At 59.1% G+C, this 21310-nt stretch overlaps 1 protein-coding gene across 4 annotated transcripts in view; it reads left to right on the top strand.

Moving 5' to 3' along the window:
* HDAC7 (histone deacetylase 7) overlaps nt 1-20992 on the top strand; it is a 29928-nt gene extending 8936 nt beyond the window's left edge. For 2 of the 4 annotated variants that reach the window (XM_049625350.1, XM_049625348.1), the window contains exons 2-26: nt 966-1016; nt 4502-4689; nt 4827-4917; nt 5129-5240; nt 5906-6021; nt 6239-6364; nt 6699-6790; nt 6992-7102; nt 7243-7423; nt 7639-7835; nt 8084-8257; nt 9396-9615; nt 10936-11069; nt 11244-11364; nt 11625-11674; nt 12900-13007; nt 14017-14072; nt 14247-14334; nt 15447-15566; nt 15796-15893; nt 17070-17188; nt 17674-17807; nt 18119-18203; nt 19462-19600; nt 19773-20992. In XM_049625350.1, coding sequence (XP_049481307.1) covers nt 966-1016; nt 4502-4689; nt 4827-4917; nt 5129-5240; nt 5906-6021; nt 6239-6364; nt 6699-6790; nt 6992-7102; nt 7243-7423; nt 7639-7835; nt 8084-8257; nt 9396-9615; nt 10936-11069; nt 11244-11364; nt 11625-11674; nt 12900-13007; nt 14017-14072; nt 14247-14334; nt 15447-15566; nt 15796-15893; nt 17070-17188; nt 17674-17807; nt 18119-18203; nt 19462-19600; nt 19773-19818 — 2957 coding nt within the window. In that variant the 3' untranslated portion in view covers nt 19819-20992. The remainder of the gene's footprint in view (nt 1-965; nt 1017-4501; nt 4690-4826; nt 4918-5128; nt 5241-5905; nt 6022-6238; nt 6365-6698; nt 6791-6991; nt 7103-7242; nt 7424-7638; nt 7836-8083; nt 8258-9395; nt 9616-10935; nt 11070-11243; nt 11365-11624; nt 11675-12899; nt 13008-14016; nt 14073-14246; nt 14335-15446; nt 15567-15795; nt 15894-17069; nt 17189-17673; nt 17808-18118; nt 18204-19461; nt 19601-19772) is intronic. The other 2 variants (XM_049625352.1, XM_049625349.1) reach the window with 2 other exon arrangements.
* Nucleotides 20993-21310: the final 318 nt, after the last annotated feature.

The raw sequence follows: 21310 nt of genomic DNA, 5'->3' as shown, positions 1-21310 counted from the left end.
TTCCCAAAAGAAAAGACTTCTGTTTCAGAAGTCCAAAAAGAAAAAAACTGAGAGCTTCTTTTCTCTGGGGGAACAGAGGCTGCAAGACACAGGACAGGGCCTATGCGTTCCAGATGTACCAGTTCACAGCTCCCATCATTTTTTTTTTAAATTTTTTTTTAATGTTTATTTTATTTTTGAGACAGGGAGAGACAGCATGAACAGGGGAGGGTCAGAGAGAGAGAGACACACAGAATCTGAAACAGGCTCCAGGCTCTGAGCTGTCAGCACAGAGCCCGACGTGGGGCTCGAACTCGCGGACCACAAGATCATGACCTGAGCCGAAGTCGGATGCTTAACCGACTGAGCCACCCAGGCGCCCTGCTCCCACCATTTCTGACTTGATCTTCAGGCCATGACCCCGTCCCTCCCCGACTGTGGAAGCCTCCCCATTTCCACCTGCTCCCATCTGCTCCCACCTGGGAGGCCTCTGAGCAGCCCCCAGCTACCCTTCTCTGGGCCAGCTTCTCCCCATCTCCCACCCGCCAGCCTCAGCAGTCGTGCCCTCCCACCTCTGGCCACCTCCCCTTCCAGTCCTCTTTCCCTCAGGGTTGTGGGAGCCTAGGCCCTAGGAGGATGGTGTCTGAGCACATCCAGGAGGGCTGAGGGCACTGTTGGGGGAACTCGGGCCTCCTTGGGCCTGCTGTGGACCGGGCTCCAGCAGGCTGAGATGTTTGAGTCACTGGGTGAGTTGAATGAGGAAGGGAGGGCTGGTGAGTGCTCTCATTCTGCACAGGGAAGTCGAGGAAAGGAATGGGATGGAGTCCTTGCTTTTTGGTTAGTTCCTGGTGCAGGTGCCAGTTTGGGAGCGCCCAAGCTGGAGTGGGACCTCCTGTAGTGGCAGGGAGCCTGCATGGCCTGGCCCGCTCATCCCTTCCCCACCCCTCCCCTGCAGCCCCTTCATGCCCTCTCTCTTCTCTCTACAGATGGGACCCAGGTGAGCCCGGGTGCCCACTGCCCCAGTCCCCCTGGCACAGGTAAGAGTCAGGCCCGAGGAAGCCCGTGGTGGGGAGTGAGGATGGAAGGGACACAAGAAGGGCGAGGAGCTGAAGGGGAGAGAAGCAGGGTAGCTGGCTGATGGGCCAGCGGGTTGGGAGGTTGGGGTTCTGAGGGTGGGGGTGAAGTTGGCGTAGGGGTGGAGTGAGGAGTGGGATAAGAGAGGCAGCCTCGGACCTAGGCTGGTCCCACTGCTAGGAAGCAAAACAGGAAAAGGAAAGGCACGATGCTCTTCTTGTCCTTGCTGGCTGCAGTGAAACAGGAAGGCAAGTAGGAAGCTACTGTTTATACTCAGACCCCTGCCTCACATGAGGCTCCGGGCGAGGCGCCGCGTTCTTGTTTGTTGGCTTCGGTCCTCACACGGGCCCTGCAAAATGGAAAGGTGCCTCCTGCTGCTCAGGCAGGAGGGGAGGGTCCCCTCTCCTTGGTTCTCTCACCTCTCCTTGCCTCTGCCGCTCCCCGTCCGCTGTGCCGGGACTTCTACTGCGCTCCCGTCTAGGACACGCCCGTGGGGCTGGGGCTGGAGGGGCTGAGGGCTGTCTTCCCCTTAGTCTCAGCCAGCATCTGCAGAGGGCCTACTGGGTGCCTGACGCCTAATGGTTACAGATGGTGGGGACAAATGGAGTCCGGGGATCCTCTGCGCCTCAGTCCTGGTTGTCTGAAAGATTACAGGCAGGTTGGGGAGAGTGGACACGCCAATAAAAAGGGAAGTGATAGGAGAATGTAGTTTGTGACCGGTGCCACACAAGGGACAAGTGATTGAGTTCATCCCTTCATTCAAGAAACAGATTCACCACCTGTTGTCACTTAGTCCTCCTAGATATGGAGATACGGAATTTTTTTAAATGTGTATTTAGTTTTGAGAGAGGGAGAGAGAGAGAGAGGCAGAGTGCAAGTAGGGGAGGAGCAGAGAGAGGGAGGGAGACACGGAATCCGAAGCAGGCTCCAGGCTCTGAGCTGTCAGCACAGAGCCCTACATAGGGCTCAAACTCACAAACGGCAAGATCGTGACCTGAGCCAAAGTTAGACAGTCAACCGGCAGCCACCCCGGCACCCCTAGACAGGTAATTTCTTTAAAAAAACACAGAAATCGGAAAAAGAAACAGAAACATTGATGAGCCCCATCTCTGTGCCAGGGTAACTTCCTAGGTGTTTTAGGGGGACGGACACAGAGATTTATTCATTAATTCAGCCAGAATTTATTGTGTTCCTGTCCTGTGCTGAGTACCGTTCTAGGTGCTGGGATAGTGAGAAGGAAACAAAACCAAGTTCCTGCCCTTGGAGCTTACCTCAGACGGTACCTGCCCACACTGTGCTTATAGGGCACAGAACTTCCAACATGATTGGAGTCCAGAGGAGGGAGGGACACGGGGCACTGGGCTGAGTCCTGGGAAGAGGGAGGATTCCAGCCGGACTTGGAAGAAAGGGTAGGATTTGGAAAAGTAGAATGTGAGGGGTGAGGACGGTACCACCAGCGGGTCGTTGGGAGCAAAAGCTCAGAGGACAAAAGGTACGTGGGCTTGTGGCAGGACAGGAGCTGATGGCTGAGACGAAGGCTTGTGTTGGGACGTAGGAGACCACGAGAAGCCAGCTTAGCACCAGACTGTGGAGACCCCCACGTGCTAAGTGACCTTCACAGGTGTTCTCAGGGTTGCCGGCAGAGCCCCTCCCACATTCTCAGCTCAGAGTCCATCTGCTCAGCGTAAGGGATGGGCCCTCGTGGTCTGTGTGAGGCTGAAGCGGCCAGCACCGCGTCCTGTGGCCTGCCTCAGGTTCCCTGAGGTCCCTCTTGCATCATCAGGGGAGTCAGCCCAGGAAGCCAGGACACCAGATGTGGGAGGACTGAGACCCTTCCCGGCAGGAGGGTGTTAGCATCAGAGGCCTAGACTCCACCAGACTGAGAATCTGGGTTCCCTGGGTGGATGCATGAACAAGGGGTGGGGACACGGAAGCCATGCATTGCCTGCTGCAGGGCACATCTGGGTGCACAGCTGTCCCCTCCGGTCTCTTAATATCCGGAGAGTTGCGGTGGGCACCTCCCTGCTTGTCTCCATCTCCCCCGGTCAGGGCATGTTAGAGCAGGTGCCCCTTAGCAACCTACCGCAGCCCTTCTTCCTTTGTCCACTGAGAAACTTCCATGAGGGCTGGTGACTTCCTGAAAGTCCATGGGAAAAAAGAGCTAGAGCAGTGGCCTGGGTGGGACCAGAAGCCATGCTTGCTGTCTCTGTTTCCCGGGTGGCTTTGGAGAGGTCCTTTCACCCGAGCCTCAGTTTCCACATTTGGGATAATGAAATAGTAATAACTACCTCCCAGGGCCTATAGGGGATTTCAGGGTGAAAGTGTTTTGCAGACATGCGTACACATGCGCCATAGGTTTAAGGTAATGAGTAGTAATGGCTGAGTTGGGCCTGGAGACTGTGTTCCCTGACTCCCCAGCTGGTGCTTTGTCCCAGTGCCTTCCAGTCCCCCTCAGCCTTGGGCCCTGAGGGAAAGTCATCCCCTGATGAGGGATGCCTAGCATTGGATGAGCAGAAGGAGGCTTCTCCAGAAAGGTTCCCCCCCTTGTGCGCTCTGTCCTAGGGCACCTGCTCTCACCCCTACCTGCTTCCCTTTCTCCAGGATAATCACCCTGCAGACACTCCACCTCTGAGCGTCCGCAGCTGCCCCGTCCAGCCTGGTCCGGCTGGCTGTGTGGGCACACAACCTGGTCTGGTGGCTAGTTATAAATAGGTCCTGCACCCACGGCCTTGGGAAGGTACTCCTGGCCTCGGTGCAGAGGGCACTTGAGAAGAGGCGGCTGAGCCTGCGGTTCTTACAGTGCCAGGCCCAGAGCTGGCCTGAGGGTCCCTGGAGGCAGGCCCCTGCAGATGGGCCCCGGGAGCTGAGGAAGCTGCCCTGCCAATAGGGCCGTGCAGGCTCAGGATGGCGGGGCAAGGCTAGCCGCAGGTTCAGGGCACTGCCTCTTTATCCGGTGGCCCGGGATAGAGTACGGGAGGGTGACTGCTGAAAGAGCCCATGAGGCCCTCTAGGGCTGGTGGCTGAACAAAGGGGACCATTTGCCTGCGGGCTAGCTGTTTTGAGTGCAGTTCATTAGGGGGCAGTCTGGCCAAATCTTCATTCCATCCGGGAAGAAGAGAAGGAGATGGCAGGGCCCAGAATGTTCCCCCATAGGGCTTGCAGCCCGTCACTGAATCCTCCCAGCACCCAGCCCCTGCTCTGGAGAGGCAACATATTTAGTGGAAAAGCGCCGTGCTTGGAGAAGGCACGTTTGGAACGCTACCTCGATAGCCTAACCTTTTATGGTTACATGACCTCCTTTCTCATGGGACCGGGGTGAGGACTGAAGTGAGGAAAAGGCACCTGAGGGTGTCTTGCCCTTGTCAAGTGAGCCTGGAGGAGGCTGCTTAGGTCCTAACCTTCTCCCTCAAACTTCCCTGCCGACCCTGCCCTCTCTGTGTGCCCCCAGGCCGCCTCAGGCCCCCAGCGGACACGCCAGGCCCTCAGCCCCAGCCCATGGACCTGCGGGTGGGCCAGCGGCCCCCGGTGGAGCCCCCGCCAGAGCCGGCGCTGCTGGCCCTGCAGCACCCCCAGCACCTGCACCACCACCTGCTGTTCGCAGCAGGCCTGCCTCAGCGCTCAGCGGAACCCATGAGGGTAAAGTCAGAGCTCCCCGCACACGCGGTGGCCTCGAGCTCCGCCCCCAGCCCCCCTCCCTCCCTCCCGCCTCCCCCAGACCCTGGGCTCAGTCTTCAACTCCTTGCCCCTTCCTGGGCGGCCGGCCCTGCCCACAGCTCCCAATGGACACGCCGGTGCCCCAGTTGCAGGTGGGGCAGCAGGAGCAAGAGCTGCGGCAGCTTCTCAATAAGGACAAGAGCAAGCGAAGTAAGGACCGCATGCCGGCTGGGGTGGTTTTGCAGAGTGTGGGCGGGGCCTCGCAGAAGGGGTGGGGCCACGGGCTTGGCTCTCGCCTGAGCAGGCCAGGGCCCCTGGCCGCTTCTTATTACGGGAGGGGACGGGGCAATGGGCGGAGGATGCGGCAGGGAGGCCGCCGTCCATCCACCCCCAACCCATTCGTGACTTCCCACCCCCATAGGTGCCGTAGCTAGCAGTGTGGTCAAGCAGAAGCTGGCAGAGGTGATTCTAAAGAAGCAGCAGGCAGCCCTAGAGAGAACAGTCCATCCCAATAGCCCCAGCATTCCCTACAGGTAACTCGCTCCCTCGTGTCCTCACCTTCTCTTCCCTACAGGTCAGCCTGTGCACGCTCGCTCCTACTCGCCCCCTCTGCCTCCCAGCTGCCCATCACCTGACCCTTACCCCTCGCCTCTAATTATAATGCTGTCCCCAAACCCCTCCCCCACCCGACACCTGCCCCCTTTTCTCCTTGAATTATCTCTCCCCACCCCACCCAAAGCCCTTCGTACTCCCTCACTGAGACCCCGACATACCACGCTGGCTTTCTTCTTCCGTACACGAGTCCCTTTTCTTTCTTCTTCCGTACACGAGTCCCTTTTCTCTTTATGACTTTCCCTAAGCACCAAAAAAAATCCTGATTCCTGGAGCAGGTTCCTCCTGCTGGGACAAAGAGTTCCCAGTGTGACTGGGACCCAAGCAAGCCTTGGGACCCTGGCTCCTAGGCCTAGATCTGAGGCCTGCGTTGGAGGCTGCCTATAGGAAGGGTGGCCCAATGCTGCCACCTGGAGATGGCCCCTGTTCTTGTCCCACCACACAGTGCCTGGCCCTGTCAGCTGCTGCTGCCTCCCCTAGCAGGTCCCGGGGGCCCCTGCTCAGGAAGAGCCCTTGCAGAGCCTTTGGCTGCCAGGTCTCTGGGCCTCTCCACCCCTCTGAAGCAACCTGTGCCTTCACTCCACAGAACTCTCGAGCCCTTGGAGACGGAAGGAGCTGCTCGCTCTATGCTTAGCAGCTTTCTGCCTCCTGTTCCCAGCCTGCCCAGTGACCCCCCAGAACACTTCCCTCTCCGAAAGACAGGCGAGTGGGACAGGCAGGGGGAGACCCTCTAGGGGAGTTAAGGGGCCAGGGCTTTGGACATGGGTTGGGAGTGTGGAGGGGTGGGAGGGTCTGGCTGGGGAGCAGAAGGTCAGCCCCCAGTGGCTTGCTTTCTCCCTGGCACTGCCTTCTCTCACCTTAACTCAGAGGTGACTGGGAGGAGGGAGGTGTGGGGCCAAGTAACGCTGTGCTCCCACAGTCTCTGAGCCCAACCTGAAGCTGCGCTACAAGCCCAAGAAGTCCCTGGAGAGGAGGAAGAATCCACTGCTCAGAAAGGAGAGCGCCCCGCCCAGTCTCCGGCGGCGGCCTGCAGAGACCCTCGGTGGTAAGAGCCAGCAGGGTGAGCAGAGGTGGCAGGTGTTATCCCTTTGGGTCAGGTCCCACCCAAACAGGGCTAGTGTGCATGGTCATACAGGATGTGTCCCACACACTTGCTAGGGGGGTGAGTTGCCAGCCCCCGTACTGTTGGCTAAGCTGACGTCTGCCCAGAAGAAGGGTCACCTTCAAAAAAGTGTCCAGAGGCACTGGAGACCAGTGGCTGGCCCTCTTCCTGCCCTTCTGGGAAGGAAGCAGGAAGCAGAGGCCGCCCATTGGGGAAGGGGGACTGGTCCTGCTCTGGTCATGCTTGGCCTCTGACTGTGCTTCCCTCCCCGCCCCAGACTCCTCCCCCAGTAGCAGCAGCACACCAGCATCAGGGTGCAGCTCCCCCAATGACAGCGAGCAAGGCCCCAACCCCGTCCTGGGCTCGGAGGTAAGGCCTTGCCAGGCTGGGCTCTCCGGGGGGCAGGGGGGCCGTTCTGAGGCTCAGCCTTCTTCTCAGCGAGCAGCCCTGACCAAGCTGGGGCCACAGGGTCTGGGCAGCCGGGACCCGAGCCTCCTGGGGGTTCTGGGGAAGGCGTGCCCAGAGGTAGAGGTCTGGGACCGGTGACCCCTGCCCTGCTCCCCATGGCAGGCGCTCTTGGGCCAGCGGCTGCGGCTGCAGGAGACCTCTCTGGCCCCGTTCGCCTTGCCGACAGTGTCCTTGCTGCCCGCAATCACGCTGGGGCTCCCCGCCCCTGCCAGGGTGAGTGGCTGAGGCGCCCTCCCCCACTGCAAGCCCCCAGCTTCTGTTTGCTCCCTTCTCCTACCACCTCACCCTGGCACTTTCACCGCTCTCTCTGGGAGGGATCTTCCCCCCTGTGACTTCTCCCTTCTTCTCTCCAGGCTGATGCTGACCGCAGGACCCATCCGACACTGGGCCCTCGGGGGCCGGTCCTGGGGAGCCCCCATGCTCCCCTCTTCCTGCCCCACAGCCTGGAGTCTGAGTCTGGGGGCCCCTTGTCCTCTCGACTACAGCCCATTCTCCTCCTCGATCCCTCAGTCTCTCACGCGCCCCTGCTGACTGGTGAGTTCCCAGGCTTCTCCAGGGGAGGGGCTGGTCCCTGCATCTTGCTAAGGGCCAAGGCCAGGAAGGGTCCCTTCCTTCCTGCCCCTCTGCAGTCCCCCATCCTGCGTGTCTCCCTGCTGAGTCCCTGCCGCCTACCACCCCAAGCCTTTGCTTCCTTCCCTTCCTCCCTTTGGTTCCCTCCTTATGCCCCACCCCCACCCCATTCTTTCCAGTGCCCGGGCTTGGGCCCCTGCCTTTCCACTTTGCCCAGTCCTTACTGACCACCGAGCGGCTCTCTGGGTCAGGCCTCCACCGGCCACTAAGCCGGACCCGCTCAGAGCCCCTGCCCCCAAGCGCCACCGCCCCCCCACCGCTGGGCCCCCTGCAGCCCCGCCTGGACCGGCTCAAACCTCACGTCCAGCTGATCAAGGTGAGGGCAACTGGGTAGGGGAGGTGATGAAGGGTTGCATAACTGGGCCCCTGGGGGCTGAAAGAAGGGAGGCTTAGGAAGGGTGAGGATCTGGTGGGCCAGAGAGAGGCTATGGCTCCTGAGGGCCAAGAGCTGCCTGGCTGCTAAAGCCCCCAGCAAGATGAGCAGCCACCCAGCCCGGTCTACCGTGGCCCACTGCACACCTTGAATCCCAGCATGGCGTCTCAGCGGGCATCTCCCCTCCCCAGAGGCCAGCCAAGCCAAGTGAGAAGCCCCGACTGCGGCAGATCCCCTCAGCTGAGGACCTGGAGACAGATGGTGGGGGAGTGGGGCCGGTGGGGGATGACAGCCTGGAGCACAGGGAGTCAAGCCATGGGCAGCACGAAGCCAGAGGCCCTATTCCTCTCCAGCAGCACCAGCAGGTATGGCAGCGCCGGCTTCCCTGGGAAGGTGCAGTCGGGAGACTCTGGGGTCTGGCACAGACGGAGGGGAGGGAGCCAGGTTACCAGTGTGGGAGACAACTCCGGGACCCACGGTTACCGTATCGGATCCGCACCAAGGTGCAGGCACGCACACCCCTACACACATCCGGGCACAAGCGTGCGCGCGCATGCGTCCTCATACGCCCACGCCCCGGCAGCCCGGCAGCCTCAGGTTGCAGCCGTGTCCTTGTGCAGCAGTGAGGCTGGGCTCTCGTGGGGCCACGCGCATTCCTGCCCTAGTACGTCTCCCCTGTGACCCGTTGTACCATGTGCAGGAAGGCGGCTGGGGCAGGAAATGGGGCGGAGCCAGGGCGTGCTCACAGCATATGCGTTTGCTAGTGCTGCTGTGACAAGTAGCACAAACTGGGTGCTTTAAACGGTAGTCATTTATTGTCTCACAGATCTGGGGGCCGGAAGTCCAAGATCGAGGTGCCCTCAGGGTTGGTACCTTCAAGGGCCGTGAGGAAAGGGGCTGCTCCAGGCCTCTCTCCCGGCCTGCAGATGGCCACCTTCTCTCTGAGTCTTCATATGGTCTTCCCTCTATGCCTGTCTGTGTACACATTTCCCCTTTTTATAAGGACGGAAGTCATATTGGATTAAGGCTCACCCTGATGAGCTCATTTTAACTTGATTACCTCTGTAAAGACCCCATCCCCAAATCAGGTCATATTCTGAGGTACTGGGCCAGGGGTTAGGACTTTGTAAACAGGAAGTGGGGGGACACAAGTCGGCCCATGGCACATGGTAGTAGTCCACACACGTGCAATGGCTCACACAGGTCCCTGTGTCCTTGGGAAGTTGGCCCGAGGCCCCTTACCTGGGTTCTGGCTTTGGAGTTCCAAGGCTCCAAGGCATTCTGGTGGAATAGCGTGGTCGTTCTGGGCTGCGGACCTTTGGGGGCATCGGCGGGGGCAGGGGGTTCAGCAGTCAAAGGCCAGAGCCCAGCCAGGAGGCAAGGCTGGAGGCATCCTGGAATCTCTCCCGAAGGGGTCCTGCCTGGAGGTTTCTGAGACCTTGGGCAGAAGCATATGGAGCAGAATCCTGAGACCTGGAATCTGAGGCCCCCTGTGTCCCTCAGGTGTTCCTCTGGGAGCAGCAGCGACTGGCTGGGCGGCTCCCACGGGGAGGAACTGGGGACTCTGTGCTGCTTTCCCTGGCCCAGGGCAGTCACCGGCCCCTGTCCAGGGCTCAGTCATCCCCAGCTGCGCCTGCCTCACTGCCAACCCCAGAGCCTGCCAGCCAGGCCCGTGTCCTGCCCAGCTCAGAGACCTCTGCCAGGACCCTGCCGTTCACCACAGGTGAGGCCTGGATTAGAGTGGGGGCGGGAAAAGGGGCTGGGGGCACACGGGCTCAGGCACGAGTCCGTGTCTGTGTCGTGATGTTGCTCAGGACATTTTTTGAGGCCACAGAGCGCTTTCTGGGTCTTGTTAGGTCCATGTGGCGTCCCATGAAGCAGGTAGAGAGGGTGGTTGTTCTCATCTTACAGATGAGGAGACCTGGGCGCCGGAGACCTAAGGTGACAAGGTTGCTAAATAGCAAGCTGACGGTCAAGCCAGGCCAAGAATCCGGGTCTCCTGGCACCCAGCTCAGATCTTTCAAAAGCGATATTTGTTACGGTTGCTCTGCTTGTAAAAAGAGCTTAAAAGCATTTTAGAAATTTTGTAAACCACGTAAAAACCTAAGAATGAAATAAAAATCACCAGCCAGTATCCCACCACCCCAAAGCAGCCTCTCCTGAAGGCCTCTGTCGTTCAGCCCCATCTTAATCCAGCTGTGTACAAACCCCTTCTACACACGGACTGCGTGCTGTGCCCCGCCTTGTTCTGTGAACGTGTTACGAACACGCTGTGATGCAACTCGCCCGTAAAAATGAGATTTTTGGACTATTTCGTCACAGTATTCTATCTTTATTTTTTTCAAGATATCTTCCGGGTTGGGCTACTCGTTTTCCCTCACGGGAACGTCCTTGTGCATAAACCTTCGTTCACCCCTGGTGTTGTTTCCCACTCTTAAGGAGTGGCATCCCTGGGCCAAGTGGTGTGAAAGTTTCGCAGATCCTGCTGTCCTGAGGCGTGCTGGACACCCACAGTGTGCAGGACCCTCTAGGCATCCCCGCTGTTCAGGCCGAAGCAGTCACTTCCCCAAAACTGCATCTGTCTTGTCACGTGGCTCAGTGTCACTGTAGGCTTCCCCCCTCTCAGTCTGGGGGTTTCTGAGGAATGTTTTTCTCCTCTCGTTCCCCCGTGGCCGCCTATTTGGGTCATGGCATCCAGCCTGAGACCCTGACGTTAGGCCTCCTTTTGTTAGGCTCTGAGCTCCTGAGGTCATGGTGGATGCACTGGGCCAGGGGAGCAGGGACAGTGTGGCAGGAAGGCATCGGCTGTGTGGCAGCAGCATTAGCTGGGGCTGTGTCATGTGTGCGCGGGGTGCCTGAGGCTGCCTGGGTTAGCGACCGGGGTGGGGGTGTGTCTGGGTGTGAGGGGCTGAGGGGCAGGATGGGGTATGTGTGACGGGGGAGGGCATGTCAGGTTGGCTCCGTGTGTGTGCGCGCGTGTGTGCAGCCAGGGGCGGGGGTGGGGACTCCCTTGGGTCTGGGCCCTGAGCCCTGTTCTTGGCAGGGCTGGTGTATGACTCGGTGATGCTGAAACACCAGTGCTCCTGCGGGGACAACAGCAGGCACCCGGAGCACGCGGGCCGTATCCAGAGCATCTGGTCCCGGCTGCAGGAGCGGGGGCTCCGGAGCCAGTGTGAGGTGAGCGGGCAGGGAGGGGGCTGCGGAACCGGAGGAGGTGGGAGTGCTGGAAGGGAAGGGAAGGGAAGGGAAAGGGGGCCCTGGAGCCAGTGGGAGGTGAGGGGCCAAGCGGGTGGCGGTGATGGCAGGGAGGGGGTGAGCAGGGCCTTAGGAGCTCTGCGGGCCCTTCCCCAGTGTCTCCGGGGCCGGAAGGCCTCCCTGGAGGAGCTGCAGTCAGTGCACTCCGAGCGGCACGTGCTCCTCTATGGCACCAACCCGCTCAGCCGCCTCAAACTGGACAACGGGAAGCTGGCAGGTAGGGGCCTCATGGTGCCTGGGGTCTCTGGGGCCTCCGCTGGCTCACCCGGCCCACTCATCCCCTGTGCTCTCTTGCCCCACCCCTGCCCGGCCTGTGCCCCCAGCATCCTGGGCATCCCCAGGCTGCCCTAGTCCCTCCGCTGCCCACTGCCCTCTTGCCCTGCGTACCTGGCCCCAGCCCTCTGCGGGCTCTCTGTGCTCCCAGCCGGGCCAGAGCCGAGAGGATTCAGCTCACACACACTGGGCCTCTCCCCACAGGGCTCCTGGCACAGCGGATGTTTGTGATGCTGCCCTGTGGTGGGGTAGGGGTAAGTGTGCCCGGGGGGTCTTGAGCGGCCGTTGCCACGGGCTCTCGGAGCTCCTCCCTTCTGTTCTCCCAGGCCCAGCCCCTACCTGCTTGTTCTTGTGGTTCTACCAGACCCGTTGGGCCAGGGGCTCTCCCATAATGCTCCTCTGCCGGCTAGAAGCTCCTTGTGGACAGGTGTGTCCTCCACCTATCAGTGTCTCCTGAGTGGGGAGCCCTGTGCCTTGCACTGAGACGGTGTGTGGTAAATGTTGAGTGAGGTTCAAAGAGCAGGGGATCGCCTCCCTTCGTAAGACCCTGGTGGTGGTCGGGATTGTCCCTTCCACGCTGGCCTCCAGGAGGTCAGGCTCCACGGCCTGGGGCTGCGGGGGTGCCTCCGGTGTCCTTGGCGACCCAGGCAATTCTCTCCCGCTGCCCACCTTCCCCTCCTCCCAGCTCGCCCAGCTTCAGGGGCTCTCTGCCTCCTCTGGTGGTGTCCCAGCCAGGAGTGTGCAGGCATGGGATGGAGGCCTAGTTCTGGAGGGAAGTGGGAGCCGTAGCTGGGGGGCTGTTTGGGAGCCAGTCAGCGCCCTGTTCACAACTTCCCATTTCTTGCCACTTTCTGATTTTTCCAACTGTTGTTGCTTCTGTTTTCTCCTCCCTCCTCTCCCTCTCTGTCTGTCTCTCTCTCTCTCTTTCTCCAGCCTCTTGCGACTCTCTCTGCCTTCCTCGCCTCTCTTGGTCCGCCTCGCCCTCCCCATCTCCCCATCATGCCCCCCGGCCCCTCCCTAGCCTTGAGGCCCAGGGACTGGGTTTGGGGGGCCTCCCAGCCTGGGCTAGGGGCCCTGAGTGGAAGACAGTGGTGCAGACGGCCCCTCGAGCTCCGACCGTCCCGCAGGGCCTGAGCAGAGTCAGCTGGGGCTTAAAACCCCCTCCCGGTCCAAACCCCAAGTCCCGCCCAGGTAACGCCATGCCCCCTCCTCTGACTGGGGAGGCAGGCGCGATGCTGCCGGCAGAGTGCTGGCCAGATACGGGCTGGTGATATGGACTGAAGCTGGGAAGGAGAAGTCATGCTGGGATTGGGGGACACAGGAGGCCTTGCCTTTGGGTGGTGGGGCACTGGGGAGGCAGCGCTGTCTGCCCAGCTCCCTGCCCCTGGGGTCCTGGCCGTGGGGTGGGCACCGCCCAAGTGGGCCCCGGCTCCTGTGGGGGGCCTCTGGTGACGCAGGCCCTGGCTCTGGCCCCCACAGGTGGATACCGATACCATCTGGAATGAGCTGCACTCTTCCAACGCGGCCCGCTGGGCAGCCGGCAGCGTCACTGACCTTGCCTTCAAAGTCGCTTCCCGTGAGCTAAAGGTAGGAGGTTTGAGCTGAAGGTGGGTGAGCCACAGGGGACGCTGCAGGGACAGCCAGACCCGGAGGCCCAGACCTCTTGTTCCTCTGGGACGTCCCCACAAGGTTTTGGAAGGGAAATTGAGTGCTTGGCGAACTAAGCTGAGATTTGAACCTTAGGGTCATGTTGTTTGGTGGGGAGTCAAGCCACTGTGACCCTAGACCTCTGTCTCGAAGAGACACGGGATTATAATCGTTCAGGATCATTCAACACACAGACCCACGGGGTGACCCCTGGCGAGTTGCAGAGCACGTCTGGACCTTTGTCTATTGGCAAATTGGTTCTTGGCAATACTGAGGGTTTTTTTATAGGCCGGTTGGTGCCTGTGCTTGTTTGCTCTGGGCTGGGCACCTCACGGGGGCCTGTGCTGAGGCCCACGCACCCCGCTGTCTATGAGCTCGGAGCCCAACGTGGCCTCGTGTTCATTTCTTCTCCTTGGAGGAGCGTTGGCAGTTAAGGGCTCAGCCCTGGGTTGTAAATTTTGGCCTTGCCCTCCGCAAGCAGGCAGCTTCACACAAGTTATTTAACCTGCCTGAGCTTCAGATTTGTCCTCCTCTGTGAACTGGAGATAATCATGTTTATCTCGTGGAGATGTTGTAAGGATTAGATAACATTTACACTCATAGAGATGTTGGGATGAAACCTGGTGTTTGTAGAGTGCTTGGCACGGTGCCAGGCAGTAGATTTTGCCCAACAAAAAGTAACTGTTGTTATAAAGTGATAACAGCCCGAATACACCAAGGTTGGGGGTGGGGGGCGGTTTGTTTTCACGTCCAGCCTAAAAGCAGAGGATGCCTGGCTCGGAGGCCCAGCACCGGGGCATCTCAGATCCAGCCTGGCTGTGGTCAGATTTGCGGACAGCTGTTGTCCTGTGACCCCTACTAAGGGATGAGCCTCGGGTTGGGGCAGCTTCACGGAGATGCGGCTCCGGGTGCTGACCCTTTGGTTGACGAGCATTCTTTCTGTTTCCAGAATGGTTTTGCTGTGGTTCGGCCCCCAGGACACCATGCGGACCATTCCACAGCCATGTAAGGCCGGGGGGAGGCCTTGCTGGGGGCGATGAGGTGGGGAGGGGCATTCCCCCTCCATCCCCTGAGCCTTCTAGGGCTAGGCCAGGCCAGGGGCAGGCAGAGGAAGGAGGCTGGAGAGGTGGAGATACAAGGGGGAAATAGGCTGGCAACGCCTCTCTCTCCTCCTCCCAGGGGCTTCTGCTTCTTCAACTCCGTGGCCATTGCCTGCCGGCAGCTTCAACAACAGGGCAAGGCCGGCAAGATCCTCATCATGGACTGGGTAGGTCCCTGTTCCTAGCCCCTTCAGATCCGTGAGCCCTGTGGAAAGAGCCCTGAGCCTGGCAGCAGAGGATATGGCTTCCTGTCCTTGTTCTGCATCAGCCTCCTGAGCCTCACTTTCCTTCTGTGTAAAATGTGGGTGAAGATGACACCACATCAGGGGGTGGGAGGCCCAGGGGCGATGGTGTGGGGGGAAGGCCCTCAGCCGTGACAACCTCCCACCGTGGCAAGAGACATTTGAGTGCTCTTTGGCCTCTACTGGCTTCTTTCTGCAGATCTGATAATTTCTGCACTTCCGGTACAGTGGTAATAATGGCAATAACAATGACCGGTAACATCAACATGCTCCTAATCACATCTAGACGCTGCAGTTTTACCTGTGACGTGTTCGTTTGATCCCGGCTATAGCCCAGTTTCAGATGAGGAGCGTGAGCCCAGAGAGGCTAAGTAACTTGCACATAGCCACACATGTAGTAAGTTCTGAGACTGGGATTTGAACTCCGGCTGTTGAGCCCTGGAGTACATGCATCCGTGCTAAACCACTCTGCCCGAACACCCGTGCATGGGACATTCCTCTGCAGAAGGTGACAGTGGAGGAACTTTCCACACTTGTGCCCGCGCACGGTCCTGTGAGTTACCAAGCGTCAGGCCACGGCTCTCCCTGGGAGGGGCGGCGCTGGGGTCCATGTACCTGCTCCTCTGTAACTCAGTTTGGGTTCTCATCACTCCATCTCCTTGGATCAGACACGGTAGTGGAGGTTGCAGACACACGTAATCCTGGATTCCTCCCACTTCTGCCACACATTTGTCGCTCTTCCTGGCTGGCTGGTCCTTGGCACGTCTCCTCCCCTTCATGGTCTCATGGTATATCCACCTCCGTCCAGGGCTGTGTACACACCTGTGCACACATGGAGAGAGGCTGAGGCACAGAGAGAGCCAGTGGACTGCTTAGGACCACTTAACAGTGTAGCTCCAGGAACCCCAGGCTCCTCCCTGCCAGTCTAGGGTCCTGACCCTCAGAAGACGGACTCTGAGATCCCTTCTAACCTCCCCCGGTCTTCCACCTGTGTGCTTTCAGGCCTTCCCTAATCCATTGTCCATCTCCCTGCACAGGATGTTCACCATGGCAATGGCACCCAGCAAACCTTCTACCAGGACCCCAGTGTGCTCTACATCTCCCTGCATCGCCATGATGATGGCAACTTCTTCCCCGGCAGTGGGGCCGTGGATGAGGTAACCACATGCCCCCTTCTGGCCCCGTTGACGCTTCTTCATGGCCCTGACTGTGCCTCTGTCACAACTAGCTGTGCGATCCTGGGCAGGTTGCTTAGCCTCTCTGATCCTCCGTTTCTCCACCTGGAAGTGAAGAGGCCAGATGAACTGGTCTTGTAGCACTGGCACCCTGGGATTTCTCTCCTGGGACTCTGCTCTCCTCCTGTCTCTCTTGCTTCCTGTTTTTCAGGTGGGAGCTGGCAGCGGTGAGGGCTTCAATGTCAACGTGGCCTGGGCAGGAGGTCTAGACCCCCCTATGGGGGATCCTGAGTACCTGGCTGCCTTCAGGTGAGTGCTCTGGGGGTACAGGGGAGTTATGCCCAGCAAGGCCACCCTTTCCTGCCCCTTTCCCAGCAGTACCAGGCTGGAGGTGATCTGTTGGTTTGGCAGCCCATCCTCATCCAATTACTGGACATTTTAAACCAGTCCCAGGGTGGGCCTTCCAGACTGAGACAAATGAAAGGAAAGGCAGTGTTTATGCCGGTCTCTAGGAGCCTCCAGCCCCCATGGGAAGACAGGAAACTCAGAATGAAAAAGCCAAGGGTGCTTTATAAAGTCACATGTTACCAAGAGCCAAGGTTGAACTGAATGCTGAGAAACAGGCAGGGTAGAGGGAGCACAGCTGCCACATTCAGTCAAAGAAAGCTGCCTGGAGGAGGTGGGCTTTGCACAGGAGAGAAGTAATTTATACTGTGGAGAAAGAGACAAAGCAGATGATGTCCATATTGGGGAAGTTGCTTTAGAAAAGGCAGTCTAGAAAAGAGGCTTTGGGCTCTGTTTAGGAACCCTTATGTGGTTCACTCTGGGGTCCCCATTCTGCATTTGAGAAAAGGGAACCCTGGAAGTAGGTTTCAAATACTTTTCTGGAAATACTCTCATTGAGAGCTGGACTGGGGTTCCTGGTATCTGTGTGCCCTGAGCCCAGGGCCTTGAAAGACATCCAAATGGACCTCAGAGTTGGGTAAGGGTGGAGCGAGGCAGCTGTGGGGGGCCGGCAGGGGCAGAGGATGAGAGAGAGTGGATCTGGGTGGCCCAGGACGTCAAGAGAGTCAGCTCTCAAGTGACAAGTCGTCAAGTGTGGTCAACTCAGGCCAAAGTGGGTGGTAGCCAAGTTCTAGGTTTCTAGTCCCAGAGGCTTAGGGACCTGCCCCCACCATGGCCCCGCCCACCACACCCCGCAGACATACACAGGCTCACTCCTCTTTCCTTCCCTTTCTGTCCCATCCTTGACTCCTTCTGCCTCTTGCCAGTCAAGACCTCTAGGTGGCTGAGTCCTTAGGCTGTGTAGGGGACATGGGTGGCCAGCCAGGTCAAGGCGGTCACAGGGATCCATTTATCCTGCCGTTATTGGGCCTCTAGGAGTCCTAAGAACAGGATGCACACAGTAAAACTGGTGGGAGAGGGCCTGTGCCCCCGGCAGCCCTGCACAGAGTGATGAGCCCCCACATCTGGCACCCTTCACAGGATGGTTGTGATGCCCATTGCCCGAGAGTTCTCTCCGGACCTGGTTCTGGTGTCAGCTGGGTTTGATGCTGCCGAGGGTCACCCAGCCCCGCTGGGTGGCTACCATGTTTCTGCTAAATGTAAGGAGGGCCCCCAGCCCAGGGGGAGGGGCAGGGAATGGGGCCAGGCTGGGAGCGGAGGCACTGCCCAGGCTGGGTTGGCAGTTTTTTTTGGGGGGGGGGGGGGCGGAGATGGGAAGGAGCAGTACTCTCAGAACAGAGGAAGCCCGCTCAGCCTGCTGGGCCCCAGGGCCTGGGGGACAGAGAAGATGGTGAAGCTTAGTGGATAAGATAGGCCGGAGTCGATGCCCCGGGTTCCAGTCCTGGCCTTGCCACTTACTAGCTGTGGGCCTTATGCAAGTCCAGTCCCTTAGGCTCTGCAAGCCGTGACTGAAGCTTACGGGTAGGTTTTGCATGGGAGTCCGTGGGAAGGCCCTTGAAGTAGAGGTGTATGCATCTGGTGATCATTTATAAAAAAGGAAGCAAGCGGGGCAATCACAGAGGTAGAGAGAGTCTGTCTCCCCTCCAGCCGCACCTCTCCTCTTCCTCCCCACCCAATCTTTTAGGTTTTGGGTACATGACCCAGCAGCTGATGAGCTTGGCGGGAGGTGCAGTGGTGCTGGCCTTGGAAGGTGGCCATGACCTCACAGCCATCTGTGACGCTTCTGAGGCCTGTGTGGCTGCTCTTCTGGGAAACAAGGTGAGTTGTCTGCTCCCGTCTGTGCATTTATAGGGCAGGGAGCCCGGCTCCCCCAGGACTGCCCCAAAGGGCAGGCAGATGGAGTGCTTCCTGGAGGGCTTGCAGATAGGGTGGGGGCGGCAGGCCTGGCATGAGGGGGACAGAGTGGGTGCCCCTTCCCCAGGTCAAGTCTAGGACCAGTGTTTCCAACGGTAGGCAGAGTCAGGAGCACATGAATATTTGTGCCTGGAAAGCCAGGGCCCTTGGGGTAGGAGAGCTGGGCCTGTGGGTCCCTGAGAGACTGGTGGCTGATATACTGTTTTCTTCTGTAGGTGGATCCTCTCTCAGAAGAAGGCTGGAAGCAGAAGCCCAACCTCAACGCCATCCGCTCTTTGGAAGCCGTGATCCAGGTGCACAGTGAGTATAGAGAGAGGATGCTCCTGCCCTCAGACTTGGGAGAAGCTCAGGGGCCAGTTGCCCTCAGTAACCTGGGCCCCCTGGCTTCCAGTACCAGCCAGGTGAGGGTCTCTGCTGCAGTGTTGGAATGAGCTTCCTACAAATCACCCCAACAGTAATGGTGGGACTGCCTCCCTCCCCATGAATGGATACTCTTAGAGCCCTCCAGATGGATCCAGTGAGGACTACCATGAGTCAGGGAACCCCTGCCTCCTCCAGGCAGGACTGTCCTCCAATCTCCAGCTACAGCCCTAGGCCAAGGCCGGGCCAGTAGCAACGGTTAGGCCTTTTGACAAAAGCGCTGCTTCCTGCCTTGACCCTCAATCCTGGCCACAGGGTCTTGGGAGCGCTGCCTGCTCTGGGGGCTGGTTTTGGAATAACCTCACATTTGGAAAGCACTTAAAATTTTCACCTTCAACTTAGCATCTATGGAGCACTTTATATAAAGACCCATGTTCAATGCTAGGGATACAAAAGTGAATGAAATAGATTTCCCCACATCCAGGGAGTATACATAACAGTGAAGATCCCACTGGTACTTTGCATGGGTACTTCACACACTGGGCCAAGCTCTGGGCTGGGCGTGTCCCATAGACATTATTTCTTACAACAGTCGGCAGGATGGTCATGTCCATGGCCTAGCGGGGGCAGTGGAAGCCCGGGGTGGGTAAGTGACTTGCCGACAGCCACACAGAGCAGCTGTGGTGGTGGTCAGCTCTCTGTGCTCTGTCCTTCCCACCTACCACGCTATCCTGTCCTATGTGCTGGGCTGAGCATTGCTAGGGACAGCACATGAGTGAGATCCCGTGTTCCGGGAGGCTGGAGCTCGAGATCTGTGAGATGACTCTGATGCAGACCCCATCTAGGAGAAACTGAGCCCTCCTGGTGCTCTTAGGAACCCTATACCTTTGGGAATGGGTCACAGGTGGCCTTTCACCCAAAGAGGTGGGAGAATGGCTTGGGCACCTGCTGGAGCCCCCTCATAGCCACGATGAATCTGCTCTGCTCACCCTGTCAGGGCTGCGGGGGGCCGAGTAGGGGAACGTGTTCTGTTGAAGGCAGAGGCCAGGTGAGAGCGCTGACCCGAAACAGGACACGCCCACTGCTGTCGGGCCCTTGGCCTGAGGGGTCCAGCCTCGATATCAGTCTAGGATGCATGGTGTGGCAGGGTGGAGGGGCTCGCTTCCCCAGCCCTTTCCGACTCCGCTTCTTGTCCCAGGTAAATACTGGGGCTGCATGCAGCGCCTGGCCTCCTGTCCAGACTCCTGGGTGCCCAGGGTGCCAGGGGCCGACACAGAAGAAGTGGAGGCAGTGACCGCACTGGCATCCCTCTCCGTGGGCATCCTGGCTGAAGAGCGGTAATGCCCGACCCCTGGCCGACAGGCTCTCCACCCCTCGGACTCTTCCAACTTGAGGATCCCCGATCCTGGCACGGCCGCCCCAGCCTTCTCAGGCTTCCTGGGAGGCTAGGCTGAGGCCCTTCCTGCAGCCCTTGGCCCTCCGGCATCTCAATCCTTGTCTCTCCCCCAGGCCCTCACAACAGCTGGTGGAGGAGGAAGAACCTATGAATCTCTAAGGCTTAGAACGGATCTGCCTGCCCACCCTGCCCTTCGGACCTGGTTCTCTTCTAACCTCTGGCCATAGTACCCATTCCCGGAGTCTTCAGAGAGCCTTTGGGCAGGTAGTTGGGGCCAGAGAACGGCCCCTTGACAGTCACCCCAAGGAGCCTGAGAAGGGCCCCGGGTCTAGGATAGGGACCAGAGAGGACCCCGAGAAGAGGCAGGCTGGGCAGTCGGCCAGCCCTTGGTAGGGCTCTCTCAAGAACAGAGTCTACCCCTTTGGGGTGCAGGCCCCTGGCTGGGCCCCCCTTCCTCAGGACTGCACAGAGGAGGACTGGCTCAGTCAGGCTCACTGATAACCACTATTCTTGGCTCTGTAGACCCTGGGCTTTGCACACAGCCCCAGGCTCCACACAGAAATGTGAACTTGGCCTCAACCAGGGTGGCCCTTCCGAGGCTCTGAGGGCTAGGCCAGAGCGGGGGAGAAGGGGATGGGTAGGAGGAGGCAGGGGGTCCCCTATACCTGAGTGCAGGGGGAATCCCTCTCGCCTGCTTCTTCAGATGACTCTGGAAGCTTCCTCCCCCCTCCCCCCGCCACTGGGCAGGGAGACAAAGCTCCTTCCAAGAGAGCAGTCCTTGGCAGGCCTCCCATCTAGTCCCTGCCCCTGCCAGAGGTCACCCTACGTCCGCCATCTCAGTGCCCTGGTGGAGCAGACAGGTGCTCTTGGAGTTCTGTGCTTCCTGAGCCAATGGTGCCAAACTCTTCATCTCCCCTCAGTAGCACAGCATGACCACCAGGGACCCCTTGGTCACTGCCCTCCTCCATGAGACTTCTCTCTTTCTGGGGTCTCCCTCACCCAGCTCTGACTCCTGCCCTCCATAGGACCAGCTCGGCTGAGGGGAAAGGGGGTGGGAGAGTGGATGCAAGACATGGGGGAGGGGAGGCTGCCCTGGCCAAGTCTTCAAGGCTTCTGGGGTCCAGGCCTGGGGCCAAGAAGGAAAGTATTTGTGTGCTAGAGAGAGTGAGTGTGTGTGTGTGTGTGTGTGTGTGCGTGTGTGTGTGCATGTGTGTGCACGCGCGCGTATGTGTGTGTCTTCCCGAGGACCACCACCCCCTGTGTATGTATGCATGTTTTTGTAAAAAAGAAAAAAAAAGAAAAGAAAAAAATGGAAAAAAAACTGAACAATAAATGTTTTATTTGCTTTAAAGGTGCCTGTGGAAGGGCCTCCTGGGGGTGAGGGGGGCACAGCGAGCATATAATGGCTGCACGGCACTGTGTGCGTCTCATTTGGTGTGGCAGAGGGACCAGGGTCGGGCTGCGGGCCGGCACGCCCTCCAGCTCCTTGCCCTTCTGTGACAGCTCCCTTGCAGGAAAAATCCATGCTGAATGCACCCTAGCGGCCCCCACCTGCCCATGGTGGGGTAATAAAGAGGCAGCGGCTTTGGTCTGGGTCCGTACACACAAGGCCCACCGGGAGTGTGGGGTACAGATACACAGACCCAGCTCA

This window comes from Panthera uncia, chromosome B4, assembly GCF_023721935.1.
Source record: "Panthera uncia isolate 11264 chromosome B4, Puncia_PCG_1.0, whole genome shotgun sequence".
In the NCBI taxonomy this organism is placed as follows: domain Eukaryota; kingdom Metazoa; phylum Chordata; class Mammalia; order Carnivora; family Felidae; genus Panthera; species Panthera uncia.
Note: the sequence above shows the minus strand (reverse complement) of the source record. Positions and strands in the feature narration are given on the sequence as shown.